The 16,110-nt window shown below is 42.9% G+C and overlaps 2 protein-coding genes and 1 long non-coding RNA gene across 19 annotated transcripts in view; 2 read left to right on the plus strand and 1 right to left on the minus strand.

Annotated features, from left to right (window-relative positions):
• macf1a (microtubule actin crosslinking factor 1a) overlaps nt 1–353 on the plus strand; it is a 198,338-nt gene extending 197,985 nt beyond the window's left edge. For all 15 annotated transcript variants that reach the window (XM_062530273.1, XM_062530276.1, XM_062530275.1 and 12 more), the window contains one exon: nt 1–353. This exon is cut by the window's left edge and continues 2,080 nt beyond it. The gene's annotated coding sequence lies outside the window, so the exon portion shown is untranslated.
• A 1,815-nt stretch (nt 354–2,168) lies between these two features.
• LOC134072824 (uncharacterized) lies at nt 2,169–4,426 on the minus strand. Of its 3 annotated transcripts, XR_009937210.1 has the most exons (5): nt 4,385–4,426; nt 3,370–3,487; nt 3,137–3,285; nt 2,784–2,919; nt 2,169–2,510 (listed from the first exon to the last, which is right to left on the minus strand). It is a non-coding gene; the product is annotated as an uncharacterized LOC134072824 (long non-coding RNA). The 3 variants fall into 3 exon arrangements; XR_009937211.1 differs by lacking the exon at nt 4,385–4,426 and having other exon boundaries at nt 2,170–2,510; nt 3,137–3,222; nt 3,370–3,631; XR_009937209.1 differs by lacking the exons at nt 3,370–3,487; nt 4,385–4,426 and having other exon boundaries at nt 2,170–2,510; nt 3,137–3,342.
• A 1,373-nt stretch (nt 4,427–5,799) lies between these two features.
• bmp8a (bone morphogenetic protein 8a) lies at nt 5,800–15,902 on the plus strand. The gene is made up of 7 exons (XM_062529734.1): nt 5,800–7,445; nt 9,276–9,468; nt 11,282–11,430; nt 13,297–13,479; nt 13,580–13,656; nt 14,095–14,205; nt 14,599–15,902. The coding sequence occupies exons 1-7, from the start codon at nt 6,911–6,913 to the stop codon at nt 14,746–14,748; spliced, it is 1,398 nt and encodes a 465-aa protein (XP_062385718.1). The 5' UTR covers nt 5,800–6,910; the 3' UTR covers nt 14,749–15,902.
• Nucleotides 15,903–16,110: the final 208 nt, after the last annotated feature.

The following is a 16,110-nucleotide window of genomic DNA, read 5'->3' on the forward strand; positions in this document are numbered from 1 at the left end:
GGGGCTCTGCTCGACCCCTGCCCGACCCTCTCAGCTGCCTCCCCTTGGCAGGCTCTTCAAATTGTCTTCGTCGTTGACAAACATTGCTCCTCCGTTTGTCATTAATGAGAAATGTATGGCAAGTGTAACGAGAGTGATCAATTACCTTAAGGTGGTTCGTATTTATTTATTGTTTCTAGGAAGGAAGGAGGAGCTATCGAAAGGATCTACCTTTTCGATTGTGTCACTGTCCGTGTAACATGAAATTGAGTGTGGGGGAGGGGGGGGATGACATTGTGTAAAAGAAAAAAAATAAGATTATAAAACCTTTTTTTGTTCTTTTGTATTAAAATAATGCTTGCAGTAAAATATCATGCTATGTCTTCTGTCCTTATTTTCCACTGTGAATTTTTTTGAGAATAGCTTTCTGTGAAAGGAAATTCTCTTTAGATATCTTGTAGTGTGTGTGTGTGTGTGTGTGCTAAAATTTCATGGATAACAGGAAATGATAATTAGGAATAGGCTGCAATTACTGTCCCAGTGATAAGGGCACACCCTACAAAGCTAGCTTATGCGTGCTTGCGTGTGTGTGTCTGTCTCTGTCTGCCTGTGTGTGTGTGTGTTTGTGTGTGTGTGTGTGTGTCTGTCTGTCTGCCTGTGTGTGTGTGTGTGTTTGCCCTCAAGTGTGTGTGGGACAGGAGTCATGGTCAAGCATTTGGAGAAGAACAATAACTAGTAGTGCATGTCTGTGTTTGTGTGTGTATGTGCCTGCATTGGATTTTGTATATGTTTGGTGTCTCCACAGAACGGATGGGGTTTAGGAAGGGTGGTGTTTCACAGTTGTGTGTGTGTGTGTGTGTGTGTGTGTGTGTGTGTGTTTTACAGGCATAACTCTGCAGCTGTGTGTGTGGGTTCACATACAAATATTTAAACCCACTCACATCCTCTCCCACATACATGTCATCACCACAGCTCCGGCACTGCTGACCATTCACACACACACACACACACACACACACACTACCTCTTTGCCCTCAGTGTAGTCCAACCCAGCTCCTCGCATGTAAAATCATCTCTCAACATCAACAGATTAACACTAAACAGGAAAACTGAGCACCATGCTCGACTTCAGTACACACACACACACACACACACACACACACACACACACACACACACACACACACACACACACACACAGTACAGCCTCAGCACCTGAGTGGGGATCCACATTGCTTTCCAGTCGGTTTGGCACGTCCGACTCGGATTCTGTGGCAAAGCCATGTGACCGCTTTTCAAAGTGACCACAGAACTGGGCACGTTTGAAGTCACACATACACACTCACTCACACACACACACTTCACACACACACACACACACAGAGGGACTTGCTCAGACATAAACCCTGCTCTACACTGTAAAAAATTTACTGTAAAATTTACAGTAACTTACTGGCAACAATTGGCCAGTAAGTTACTGTGAATACCTTTTACAGTAAAGGTACTGTATTTCCATTTACATTATTTATATATTCACTGTAAAATGAAAAACAATTAAATACTGTGATTTCATTCGTATTTACAGTAACTTACTGGCCAATTGTTGCCAGTAAGTTACTGTGAAAACCTTTTACAGTAAAGGTGCTGTATTTCCATTTACAGTAACTTACTGGCCAATTGTTGCCAGTAAGTTACTGTGAATACCTTTTACAGTTAAGGCACTGTATTTCCATTTACAGTAACTTACTGGCCAATTGTTGCCAGTAAGTTACTGTGAAAACCTTTTACAGTAAAGGTGCTGTATTTCCATTTACGGTAACTTACTGGCCAATTGTTGCCAGTAAGTTACTGTGAATACTTTTTACAGTAAAGGTACCGCATTTTCATTTACAGTATTTTATGTATTCGCTGTAAAGTGAAAAACAATTGATTTTAAATAAAGATATTTTTTTTTTTTAGTTGTATTTACAGTATTGGTTGTTTCCCTGTAGAAGCTAGGTCAGTTAAATACTGTGAATTCAACTGAACTTACATTAGCAATCATTAATAGAACAACTCATATTCCAAAATATTTCAGTTAACTGCAGACAATAAAACAATTTTAACTTTTGTTATTTATTTATGACATTTCAAATGTATGACTGAAGTGGATGTTGACAGACAACAGTAGACATGGTTGGAACACAACCACAACCTTATCTGATTTGACACAGATAAGGGGGTTAAAAGCGCAGTGTGTGTAAGTGCAGTATGGCAACTGGCAAGTCTATGTAATGTAGTATAAGGAGTTGTGTGTGTACAGGATGCGGAGTAAAGAAACTCATCCCCAGTCTGTTTTGTGGGTGTTCCCTCAGTCTGCCACGTGGGAACAGAGACGTCTGCTTGACCTCAGTGGTTTAAACAGTCCGTGGTCAGAGCGTGAAATGTCTTTTGAAATACTTTTGGGCCGTTGTTGTACTCTTCTGGTATAGGTATCCTGCAGGGTAGGGAGAGGTGCTCTGATGGTACCTTTCGCAGTAAATGTCAAGTGTCTGAAAAAGAGAAAGAAAGCATACATTACAATTGACCCCGTTCATGAATATACAGTAATGAATGCAAACTACTCCGGTTGTGTGACAAATAAAAGCAAACCCACACTAGTCAGGTGCAATGGATAGAAGTAATGCAGATGTGTACAATACACCACCATAGCAAAGTTTGGGAGTTCACTTTGATATGTCCAGTGTTTTTTTTTTTTTTTTTAAGGGGACATCTCGAAGTGACCCTACACTTCTGAACAGAAGTATGTCTATGTGATATCATACCTAATCTCATAATTGCCTGCGGCAACTCTGCCTTCATGCGAACACCACTTTTCTGATGCCTAACATACTGTAGGCCATCTCCCATCTGACTTGCAATAGCAGCCTCTGGCTCCAGGCTGGGACTTCTGGATGGCTCCTAAAAAGAATAAACAGCAATTGCCATATAATTTGTTAATAAACAGCAATTGCCATACAAAACAAATCATAGCTTTAAAAAATAAGCAAGGCAATCAGATGTAGAAATAGAAATGATAATTACCTTGCCATGAGGCACCCTTGCCACCCTTGTCACCATCTATGTTACTTCTTGATATCAGTTTATTTATGAACATAAATAAAACACAAACACTTACACCATGTTGAGGGCAGCAGCCATGGCTAACAGACATCATCAGGGTAGTGCCATCAGGTAGTGCCATCAGGGTAGACCGACTTCGCCCTGGACAGTTGTTGACAGTTGAGCCCACAAAGTCATAACAGACACATGAAAGGAGGGGATAAACTAAACAGTTACAGACACAAATACAGTACATGCACACATATTAAATGCTATATGTGTGTGTCTCTATTTGGTGAGTGAACTCACTTGCAGGCTTGGAACTTCTTCCTTATGGAAGTGACACACATTTGGAACATTCCAAAATGCACACAGCCTAAGTGTCTCTGACACAGCGTTCTCAGGGCAGCAGTCCTCACACCACCTACTAAAAGAGGGAACAGAAAGAGGCTTACATTAATTAATACATTGCAAAACACACAGAACATGAAAAGACCATCACTGAAGCACTACTACACTCACATGCATCTTAAATAAACACATGCCTCAATGTAAGTCACCAAACATTGGGCAAATAAAGGCTATAAAATGAATACCATTTAGCCAAAAACTACCCTTCACAAACTTCAGATCCCTTTACTTATCGGCATGATATTTCTGGTAATTGAAATTCCCCAAATGCTCCCCTTTCACATCCACTATATGACGGATCTATGAGCATGACTATGCAAAACTACAGTTTCTAAATTAGGGGTGAGATAACCTACACATGATCAGCCTACATCATTAATTTGTTTTACTGGTCCTCTTTCCAGTTATAGCAACACTACATATTATGCATCAACACTACATGTATTAAGTTTAATGTTAACTAACTACCCATGCCCCATGGAGTTTGCAAAGTAATGTTACTAACTAGCTGCTAACGTTAACAACTTTCACCTGTGTCTGTCTGCTAGCTAACTTCAGCCTTCAGCCTGCATGGTAACAGCCACTTTAAGCTAAGCTACTTGCGTCTGATATTTCATTCAAACTAAAACTCTACACTCATAACGACATATCAGACTGAATTATTGCTAGATATGATATTGACTATCATTCGAAAAATCCCACATGATGGTTAAGTTAGTTACTGGAAAAGTTAACATTAACAGCTAACATCGCTAACGCTAGCGACGTTAGCTCGCTAGTTCTAGCTATCGATATGTGCTATGCTGATTCTAACATGACAATAATGGCTTTGGTTAACATTTCATTGTGAAAACAATACATTTCTAATAAATTACCGTTTTCAATTGGCATACAAAAGTACTGTAATTCTTACCTTGAATATGATGTTTGTACAGAGTTGAAGATTGCAGTCAGATCATAGACTGTAAAAAATAGAGTCAGATTCATGATTGAAAAGTGACGGTTGATGGTTGAAGTGAAGTCACTCTGGCTGGAGTTGAAAAGTCAGGGGTGGGGGATGGGAATTACTGCGTGTGCGCATGCGCTTATCAAGAGGCGATAAGCAGCCGTTAAAAACAATCGTGGAAAATTATTGGGCTGAAATGTGTTATGCTTGCTCAATAGTGTGATCAAAGCCTTAATTCTTGACATCAAATTGACTTTCTCAACCGTCTCTGGTATGTCATTATGAGTTAAAAGAAAGATAAGATTAAAAAAGGGAAAACACAGTAGGCTAGTTTACTTAACTATTTACAGTAGCCTAGGCTAGTGGCTATAGCTGCTAGCCTATTGTGATTTGTTTACAGTAGTGGTTTGACTCCTGTAATTTCTACGGTAACACTTACTACTGTAATTGTAGTTTACAGTAGAGGTACCGCATTTCCATTTACAGTATTTTATGTATTCACTGTGAAATGAAAACCAATTAAATACTGTGATTTCAGTAGTTTTACAGTAACTTACTGCCCAATTGTTGCCAGCAAGTTACTGTGAATACTTTTTACAGTAAAGGTACCGCATTTCCATTTACAGTATTTTATGCATTCACTGTAAAATGAAAACCAATTAAATACTGTGATTTCAGTAGTATTTACAGTAACTTACTGGCCAATTGTTGAAAAGAAAAAATACAGTAGTTAACTTTACTATTTACAGTACTATAGTGGCTATACTGTGTTTGTTTTACAGTAGTGCTTTGACTACTGTAATGTCTACAGTAACACTTGGACTACTGTAATTGTAGGGGCGTTACTGTAAATTTCACAACATTCTACTGTAAAAAGCATATACAGTAGTGCTACTGTGAAATTTCCTGTAAATAACTGTGAATTTCACAGCCATTTTTTACAGTGTATATTTGAGTATGTCCCCGGAGGGCAGGATCCTGCTCAGAAATCTGCATGTGCCATAAACACAAACCTGCTTTTCAACACCGTAGATTAAGATGGATGAAGAAATTTACACTTGGCAACAGTTTCTGTTCTGACTTCAAAGTCATCTCTTTTTTTTTAAATGGGGGGCTGGTTTTTCCAGAATTACAGACATTTACAAAGATTTGTTTGGATAAACACATACCCTCCATTCATTTGTTGTTTTTCTCTTAGCACACGGAATGGCCTCGAACTAGATAACACGGCAAAAAAGGGTAGATGAATAGAAGAGAGATGAAAGAGTATAAAGATGAAGGAGGGAGGAGGAGGAGGAGGAGAGTCATCAAGGGCTGTGGAGAGAGTGAGGGAGTCTGTCTCGGTTTGGAAACACCCTCATTGAGAGGGGCATCCTGTGATGTGCAGGCTTCTGTGATTACACCCTGCACAGCACGTCAGACCAACGAACAGGACGACGGGGGCCACGAGCACCAGAGGGCTTTTTTTGAAAGCTTACACTTGTAGGATTATGGACGTTTATTTTCCTCCTGGTGAACTGGGGAAACTGAAGGATTTGAAGGAATCTCTTTGATTGCTCTGTTGTGGTGTTGAAAGTAGATGATACATGTCTCCTTGGAAAATAGAAATACTTTTATTTCAACTTTGAGGATCTTCAGAGAGAGAGAGAGAGAGAGAGGAAAGAAGTTTGGCTTCATCTACAGTATATGTAACCAATTCAAGTGGAAGGAATATTGAGATCCAGGTTTTGGAGTTGGAGATTTGCTGTGGATGTTTTCCATGCCTTGTGGATATACAGTGTGGTTTTGATCACGCCGAGGCTTGCTGTCGGATCTGGAGAATTGGCAGGTGTGACATTTGATTTGGGAACGTCTGAAGAAAGACTCGCTTGTGCGCCTGACCCATTTTTATTTATTTTCTTCGTGACTCATATATCACGTTTCTGACGGTGCCCAGCAGACGTCCACCTGCTCTCTCCTCAACCTTTTATGCCGCTCCAAATTCACTCTTTCAAGGAGCCGAGTCAGTAACTCCGAAAAATACATGTTTATGTTCCTCTGCTCTGGCCGTTGTTCCTCTCCTAGTCATTTCTTCCCCTGAACCTGTGTATGAAACAGCTTCTTCAAGGAGCAAGTGGTTTTGGAGACGCATTTAAAAGTGTTCCCAGCGTGAGGAAAGAGTAGAGGGAGAAATGGGAACAGAAAACACTGCCCTTTCTTAATGAAACACGGACCACAGAGGACCCATCTTCCAGGACGTATAATAACAAACCAAGTGCATAAACGTGCATGCTCAGTCAGTGAGGCGACTTCTTGTGCTGGCCAGAGTGTGTGATAGTCACTTTTCTTGCTGGTGCTGTGACCGTTCCAGAAGATTCCGGGTTGTTTTAAAACAAGTGAGACTCCCGGACTGAGACAGGGAGAGCAGAAGCAGAAAACACAAGTGCTTTTGCCATTGCATTTCTGAGCGTTAAAAAAAGTGTGACTAAAACAATTGAGACATAACCACAAAATATGGTAATGGATCCCTCATGTCAAGACACGGCAGGACATTGTAAGAGGAACGGCTCCAGAAGACACGCGCTCTCCTGCAGTCGGAGAGGACAGAGTAACGCCGGCTCCGGGCCGGGTCAGGGCCGGAGACTGTCCCCGCTGGCCGTCCTGCTGCCCGTCTGCGTCCTGCTGTGCGTGTGCGGGAGCGGCGCGGAGGGGGTGGTCCACTCCAGCTTCCGGCGGCTGAGCGGCCGCGAGAAGAAGGAGATGCAGCGGGAGATCCTGTCGGTGCTGGGCCTGCCGGGCCGTCCGCGTCCCCACCCGCCGCTGCGCCCGCCGTCCTCGGCGCCGCTCTTCATGCTGGACCTGTACCACGCTGTGTCCGAGGGCGAGGAGGGCCGAGGGGGCCGGCTGGCCGCCCCCGGCAACGGCCACGGCCACGGCCACGGCCACGGCCACGGCCACGCGCACGACTTCCCCACCCTCAGCCCGCACATGCCGCCCCTGGGCTCGGTGGTCAGCGAGGCCGACACCGTCATGAGCTTCGTCAACCTGGGTGAGTGGCGGGTTGCGCGCACTGGGAGGGGGGTCAAAGTTCACGTCGGTGTTTTTTTTGGACGGCTGTCGTGACGAGTTATTGCGTAAGGTCTATGGAAATACAGAAACTGAAAAAATGTCATACTGTACAGTACACATCTTATGATAATACTGTATCTCTTGAAGAGCCATTTACAAAGCTTTGTTTGACTCTAATGGATTGCGTATAAACTGTTTGAAAAGGAAATTCAGTGAGACGGGCACTAGCAGTCTTGCTCCCATGGAATGCTGTTAGTAAACACCTTTTCTTCAGGGTCCCACTAACAAGCACTGTTCAAAAACCACCAGAAGGCTATGAAAGCTAAGAATGATAACGTTTTTAAATCACTGCAAACAACTTGCAGATGTGGCCCGCATGCCTTGTTTAATGTTTACATTGCACAACTTGGCAAAACATGCTTCTTGAGAGTCCTTCACAAAGACACATAGTCATATGGTAAGGGAGTACCTCAGTCATTTTTGGGCGAATAAGACTAAACGGATGACAGAGATTAGCTGAGATGAATATGTTGATTGTGCTGGGTATTTGTTGGGTGGTATGCGTCGTCGTCCTAGTTCTCCTGTCGGACGTTCCCACTATCACTGTAAAGACTGTTTTCCTGTTGCAGTTCAGACAGCCTAGATTCTTATCACCAAATAAGTTAAAACATCCTCTGCTCAATTGTCTCCTTCCTCTCTCCTTCAGAAGAAGACCCTGGGAACTCACTGAATCCTCAGTATTAATGTTGTATACTGTATGTCCACTTGTGGCCATGGTTTATAGGTCACGAAACACTTTGCATCCTGTTGTACACAATCCCCAGTGAAAACATGCTTGTGTATAACCTGTGTGTGGTATATGCATGTGAAAAGAATGCACTGTACAACTACCTTAATATAGCTCAACGAATGGCCGTCTTCTATGTACATTAGCGTGCGGCTGCAAATAGATCAATCGGACAGTTAATAGACAAACACAGTGCGCCAACTGCACGCACAGGACTCATTGGTCTCAGCCGGGCCAGGTCATACAGACTGGACTCTCCACGGCGGCCCGCTCCAGTGCGGTCCACGCTCCAGGTCTGGGCAGTGAGATGCGGCTCAGAGAGCACAGCTGTGCAGAATTACAGGCCTTGTTGCAGCACTCAGCAGCAGATGAAAATACTGCTGGATGGGCCCGCTATATATATCCGCTCAGCCTGTAATTAGTGGTGCAGCGCTGTTGGGCTGCCGGGGTGTAATTAAAGAACGTTCTGGTCCGGGCCGGGGGTGTCAGTCTGCCCCGGTGTGCTGAGCAAGGTCACACTCACACTCCTCTCGTTCTGTCATTCTTGTGCTTTATCTGTTTCTCTCACTCTCTCTCTACCCCTCTCTCTCTCTTGCTCTACCTTTCATTCTCACATCTATGTTTTTTTCCTCTTTGTCATTCTTTCTTATTGCCTCTCGATCATTGGCTGCTTTTTTGGTATCCACTCTTACCACTCTTTTGGTGTCCACTCTCCCTCTCTCTTCAACTGTTTGTTTCAGTTTCTGTTTCTCTTCGGTTCGGTGTCACCAACCTTTTTGCTGCAAAGCTTATTGAATGGAGTCCTACAAGGATCAATACTCGACCCTTGCTCTTTTCTGAAAATACGCACTGTGAAATATGAGCATAAATTCTCATTGAAGTGATCATGCATAAGAATATTTGTTGATTATGATATTCCAGATGAAACTAAAAAAAAAAAAACGTTTAGCCTAAGCACTTTGAAACTTTCAACTTCATATTTGTGAAGTACTTCTAATTCATTATTTCCCTCGATCCCTCCAGTGGAGCATGAGCGGGACCTGCTTCAACCACGTCCGTACTGGAAGGAGTTCCGTTTCGACCTCACACCCCTTCCGCAGGGAGAGACGGTGACGGCGGCGGAGTTCCGCATCTATAAGAGGCTGACCATGGGCCAGAGGGCCAACCACACGCTACACATATCCGTCTACGAGATCCAGCGAGAGAACAGACACAGGTGCTGCACTCCGTTAGGACACAAAAACCGTGTCCTAACTGTGCGTCTTCTATCTAAAATATTTGGTCACTAAGTCCGTTGCCTTACACACGTGTGGTTTCCTCATCATGTTGGTCGGTGCTGTTGCAGGCTGGGTATTTTCTCTTGCATCATACATCATACATGAGCTGTAGAATGGTAATGGCTATGCCTGCGCATGAAAATAGTCACAGGTTAACCACAGCGGTTCACTCGATTCCCTCTTTGGACTGCAACCATTCAAACACAGAAAGTACTGGGATATGGGCAAGAAGACTGTGACTATTGAACCAGATGCTGCTTTATCAACAATTGGCAGTATAGCATTTTATGCATCTGATGACCTGTAGGCTATAGTAGGCCTAATGCGTTTGATACTCAACCAGTTTGAGTGTTAGATGATGACTTTAATATAACATGGTCTTTGTCATTGGCTGCATACAGGTCTAGTTTTCATGGTTAAATTAAATTGTGGAAAGTGACAGTATCTAGTCAATTGTCTCCTCTACACTTGGAAAAGAATGAATAATATTCAATAGTGTCAGATTTGATCAAGGCTATTTCTTTGTTTCCTTCTGTCACAGATCAGTTGGTCAGTTATACATTTTCTGGTATACAGTCATTTGTTTTGCATTTCTGTGGTCCAGCAGTCACACATTTTTTCCATACTTGTGCAGAGGTGCTTCCCTCCCCCACCTAGCACTGCCACTGCACAGTTAGCTGGGGACAGAGAGGGCCCATACCAACACTCATACTTCCATGAGTCACTCATGCTAACACGCACCAATGCTTATGAATGCAGACATTTCCCTGTACGTAACCCACATCAGTGTGCAAATCGGAGCATTTTCCTCAGATGTAGATTTCCTTCGTCTCATTTCGTGTCAGTTACGGTCACGCGACTCCTAAGACATCTGCACTTACCCTATATTGATGTAAAGGACTGAGTATATTCCACTGTAGGTATAGTGGAGGAGACGGCATACTTTTTCCCGATGCCAGTTTTATTGAAACATTGGTAAAAGAGTGTGCGGTCTCCTACACTTTACCAAAGTTTATGCATCTTGTGACCAGCACCTCGCAAAAAAAAGAAACACAGGTGTGCGTTGGTTTTCCTATACATGATGTACAGTAATTTCCTGTGTATTAGCCGCATTGTATAATGTATAATGTGTATAAGCCGCAGGACAGTGTTTTATGCAAGTTAAAAGAAACAAAACCATATTAATACCATATTTCAATTTTCAATTTCAATTTAATGTCGCTTATAGAGCGCCAATACATTACACATGTCTCAAGGCGCTTTACAGAGTGTTAGACATTCAAAGAGAGCCCATGAGTAACAGGGGCAAGGAAAAACTCCCTAGAATTGGAGATACATATAGGAAGAAACCTCAGACAGACCCACGACTCAAGGGCCCAACCCATCTGCCTTGGGTCAGTTGCAGTACAGTCATTTGTAGTTTGAAAGTTACAATGACAATGAAAGTTCAAATAGTCCAGTGTAGGGAATAAATTGTCCATTAGTGATCCATTAGTTATTTCGGAAGGTGATGGGTCGCTGGGATCCGAGGGCCAAAGATTCAGGCAGGGAACCACAGCAGGCGATGGTAGTGCAGTCATAGGGATGGCCCCATATGAACTGTCCCCATGTATTAACCTCACAGCTGAAGAAAATGTGCAAAATCAATGTATATGCGCTGCGGCTAACAGTCGGGAAATTACGGTATTCCACTGTAGTCATGACTGCAGGTCTTGATATAGCAACATCTGACTCTGGTGGCTCCTATTTCAGGGAGCCAGAGCTGGTGCTGCTGGACATGCAGTCCGTGCCAGCGGGGCAGGAGGGCTGGCTGGCGTTTGATGTGACCTCGGCCAGTAACCGCTGGCTGCTGAACCCACGGAGCAACCTGGGCATCCGGCTCTACGTGGAGACCGAGGAGGGTGAGGCACGGACTGGGGGGGGGGGGGGGGGGTCAGCGTTTTGGAAATAGCCAGCTGCTCGGGCATGAGTACAGAGGCTCCAGTGTAAACACGTTCGTAATACGCTTCTTCAGAGAGCTGGACATTAGGATGTGACTTGTTTCTGTGTTATGCGTTTCTGTAGCGTGTGAGGTGCTTACAGAACCAAAGTTGTGATGTCCAGGAAATACACACTGATATGAGCTCCTGTAATGTCAGTTACTTTAAGTATAAGACATTAGTAAATGATTTAGTTATGAGTAATTGAAAGAAAGATTTTAGAGGGAATCAGCATGGTTCATCTTAAAATGGGAGTAACAGGCCGCTAAGACTGTATTTCATTCTCTTCTTTTCCCTGAAAGTGACACAAAAGGCTGCTCTAACTTTTGGCTGCAGCAACATCGCTCAAGCAATCATTTTTCACAATCACAAAGTGATTACATTACAACCAGATCATGACATATAGCAAACCTGGGTCAAGATGGTTTTGCTGGCAGCATCTGACTTTACCTCCCTATTGTCTGAGATTTGGAAGAACTTAAGGAGTGACTCCAACAATTAATATAACGTGGCTATCCCACAATTCCCTCTGGTCAATTCCCTCTTGTCCCCCATTATGACGCCAGTTCATCCATTGCCCTTGCCTGACATGAGAAGCCACTGCTGCTGGTCTAGTTTTCTACTCTTGTTTATTCGTGGACACAATTGTTTAGTCTGCTTTCTCTCTGGCAATTTATCCTTGCCCCATGCTTTTCAACTGTCCCCTGACCCAACACCCTGCTCATCCACTCTGTACCTGCCCAATGAGAACCGTTTGCTGTGGTGTGTACACAAACAAAAGCCACCTTATAAACGGAAAAAGTCCAAGCTACCAGCACCTTAATTTCAATTTATTAGGCAAAGTATTATCAGTGCTATTGAAGCCTTAACCATGAATTCACATGGAGTTCTACAACTTTTTCTTGGTTACAAAACGTGGAATTATATCACCTGCCTAAACTGTTAACCGATTTAACCGATCACCTCACCATCAATGTAAGACCTCTAGTTTTACTTTAACGAAAGATACACTCCTACATTTGCTAGGTTTCACTGTCATCTTTGCCCATTTTGTCACTAAGCGAAGCTTTAGCATAGTGAAGGTCAATGGGGAAATGCTGCATCTATCTAGGTTTATTTCAAATCTTCTCAGGGACCTGAAAGTAACTGAATGCCTTCCACAACAGTCTACATGGCTCTAATCCAAAGGTATAAGCAAGGCCCAAAATAACTTATGGAAGTGTCTGCCTTCTGTCTTTGCTGCGTGAATGTGATGCCAAATCACACTGTTGTTCACAATGTTCCAGACATCCAGGAAATCCTGGAACACATTGTAGGATTTATTTGTTTTAGTGAGAGGTGTAGGAAAGCGTAGTTGAGCAGTTTATGGGTGTCAACAGCAAGGTTATAATCATCCTATCTACACTACTGCCACCATGTATAGTATTACTTCGGTCCTACATGATTAATGATATTGATACTTAAACTTTATTGAAATTGTACTGTGATTAGACTTTATTAAAAGTATATGTATATATATATATATATATATATATATATATACATATTACGTATAATTTTTTTTATCTTTAACCGTGTCATTTGTCAACAGTAATAGTTAGCTATAATCCGCTCAACTCTGCCTGTGAGTTATTAGAATGTTCAGTTTGCAATTTCAAAAGAAGCTTCGGTTTGCCGTTATAAGTCACATTTATCTTCGTAGTGTGTTGTAAGGATGACTGTAACATGTAAACGACTTGATTACACTCAAGCGTGTGTTAATAATGGATCTCATTACTTGTTCTCCAGACCGATCGCTGTCTACAGGATTGGTGGGGCTGATTGGACGGAGGGGGCCCCCCTCTATGCAGCCCTTCATGGTGACATTCTTCCGGGCCAGTCAGGCCCCCTGTCGCCCTCCACGAGCCGTCAGGCCCCGCAAGAAGAAACCCAAGTATAGCCTGCCACACCCCAACCGACCGGGGATATTTGGTGAGCTTGCAAAAGAGAAGTTGTTGAGCCTTCTCTGTTAAACAGTATATTGGATGATCCTTTTTTGTTTGATTTATAGTGTTTACCTCTCTGTGCACAGATCAGATTCCCACAAGTGGCCGCCAGGCATGCAAAAGACATGAACTGTATGTGAGCTTCAGTGATCTGGGATGGAAGGTTAGCTTTCTCACAAACACACATTTCAACATGCTGTTTTGTGGTTTGGTCAAGGCCATCTGTTTCGCTGTAGAACATACTGTCCACAAGCTATGCGGTGGACACTCATATACGCATATTGCAACATGATCAGTCAGTTGTGTGTTGTGGAATGCACAGTTTCATGATTCTACGTATAAGCCCAATTCTGAAATGAGATTTCAGAACTAATACAAATAAAATGTGTAGAACAACAGAAAAATAATAATCTTGGATCTTCTGTTGTTGTTTGAGACGTGACTTATCCAACCCTGCTCTTGAGGAAGATTAAAGAAAAGCTTGCTGATGCTCAGCTGGTCTAACTGTGTGTGTGTGTGTGTGTGTGTGTGTGTGTGTGTGTGTGTGTGTGTGTGTGTGTGTGTGTGTGTGTGTCTCCGTGTCTCTGTGTCTCTCCCTCAGGACTGGGTGTTGGCTCCTCGGGGTTACTCTGCCTATTACTGTGATGGAGCGTGCGACTATCCCTTAGGGGCTTGCATGAATGCCACCAACCACGCCATGATCCAGCTAGTGGTCCGTGATTTTTTTTGCTCTTTCTGAGCTCTCTCTGTCATTCTCTCTGTTTGTCATTTTTTTTACCTCTCTCTGCTCTCCTACTGACATTTACTCTGCCTACCGTAATTTCAATCCCGACTATTAGCCACGGCTTATACATTGATTTTGCAAAAATTTCTTCAGCTATGAGGTTTTAATACAGGGGGAGGTTAATATGGTGTTAATACAGTATGGTTTTGTCTCTTTTAACTTGCACAAAACACTCCTGCGGTTTATACACAATGTGGCTTATGTATGGGAAATTGCTGTACTACTTCAGTTAGTTTGCTGTTGTTGGGATAGATTAAACGAATTTCACTGTTCAGGACCAATGACATCTATTCATTTAATATTTTTTAATTTTACGAACAGGTCCACCTCCTGAAGCCAGATGAGGTGCCAAAGGCGTGCTGTGCCCCTACCAAGTTGAGCCCCATTTCTGTGCTCTTCTACGACGACAACAACAATGTCATCCTCAAGAAGCATCGCAACATGGTGGTCAAGACCTGCGGCTGTTTATAGCCCCCTCTGGCCCAATGTGCTAGGACTCCCAAGGACTCACACACACACACACACACACACACACACACACATACACACACACACACACACACACACACATATAACACACACTGAGCACACAAAGCTACACAATACTCAAGAGCATTTACAAGCATAAATGACTTCCCATCAATGCAGTTTGCTGTTATCCTGTATGTTAGGGGCTAAGCAGTAATGATGAAAAAGGACTCAATGGTATTGTTCTCCTCTTCTCGTGATTATTCTACCTAGAACACACAATGATACAGCTCATGACAAAGCACAAATTCTCCAGGTGTGGGTGGGGTCTGCTAAGCCACTCTTACTCCATGGGTCACATCTGGGCGCTCATATGCCTGTGTTTGGTTCACTCAGATTCCTTGCGTTATGTTGAATTCAACACACCAACATGTCAATTTGTACCAATATATTATTTTCGGACATCTTGGAATGTAATGAAAACGTTTTTCCCTGCTACTTTTCAAGATATTATTTAATTGAGATTATATATGTATAATGTTATAGCGACATCATAAAGGGTACAAGTCTTCCAAAAAAATGCCTTTTGGAAATCTGTTCACACCCTCTTGAATTATCTCTGCAGGTCCATGCATTTCTCACACACTCTGCTAGTACAGTATGTCTGTTAATTTGAAATTGGTTTTCTGAATCTTAAATGAAATGTTTGTTTTCAACAGCATTCATGTGTTCGGCACAACAAAGGTAATGGTGAAATGAGAAATAGGGAGTGACAGCCTATTTTGGGCCAGCTTTAGTTACTGAGGACTGGTGGCCATTTAACATACCCTGGGAATCCAGAGTTCTCGCGGGAGCACAATTTGAATTGTGTCTGCAAGATACTCTGGCAATGAGCAATGATGCACGTTACATGCACGTTTTACCCCAGGCATTGGAGGAAAACAATCACATTGGTGTATCTAATATGCGGGCCAGAGGCGAGTTAAACTGATGACGACAGAGCTGCAACGTTCAAAGTCAGTAAACATTGGTCGTAGCGTTATCCAATTGCATCGAAGTCTGGAATCAGTCAGAGTAGACATTGGTTGTAGTGTTATCCAATTGCGTGCAGTGAGATTTTCAAATGCATGCTTGGTGCCACCTCTTGAGTTAGGCCATTACATCCAAAAGATTATCAGGGTCTGGATTTTCCAGGCTAACAAGGATGTTCAAGAGATTAAAAATCATTTCACACTCTAGGTGGCGCTACAGCCAAAAGGTATCTGTGCAACAGTGGGTCTCAATCTTACCATTAGGGTATTCATAATCACAGAACCGAGTGGCACTCTTGAGCCTGGTCACATCTAATTTAGCATAATGATTACA

This window comes from Sardina pilchardus, chromosome 24 (genome assembly GCF_963854185.1).
Source record: "Sardina pilchardus chromosome 24, fSarPil1.1, whole genome shotgun sequence".
Lineage (NCBI taxonomy): Eukaryota > Metazoa > Chordata > Actinopteri > Clupeiformes > Clupeidae > Sardina > Sardina pilchardus.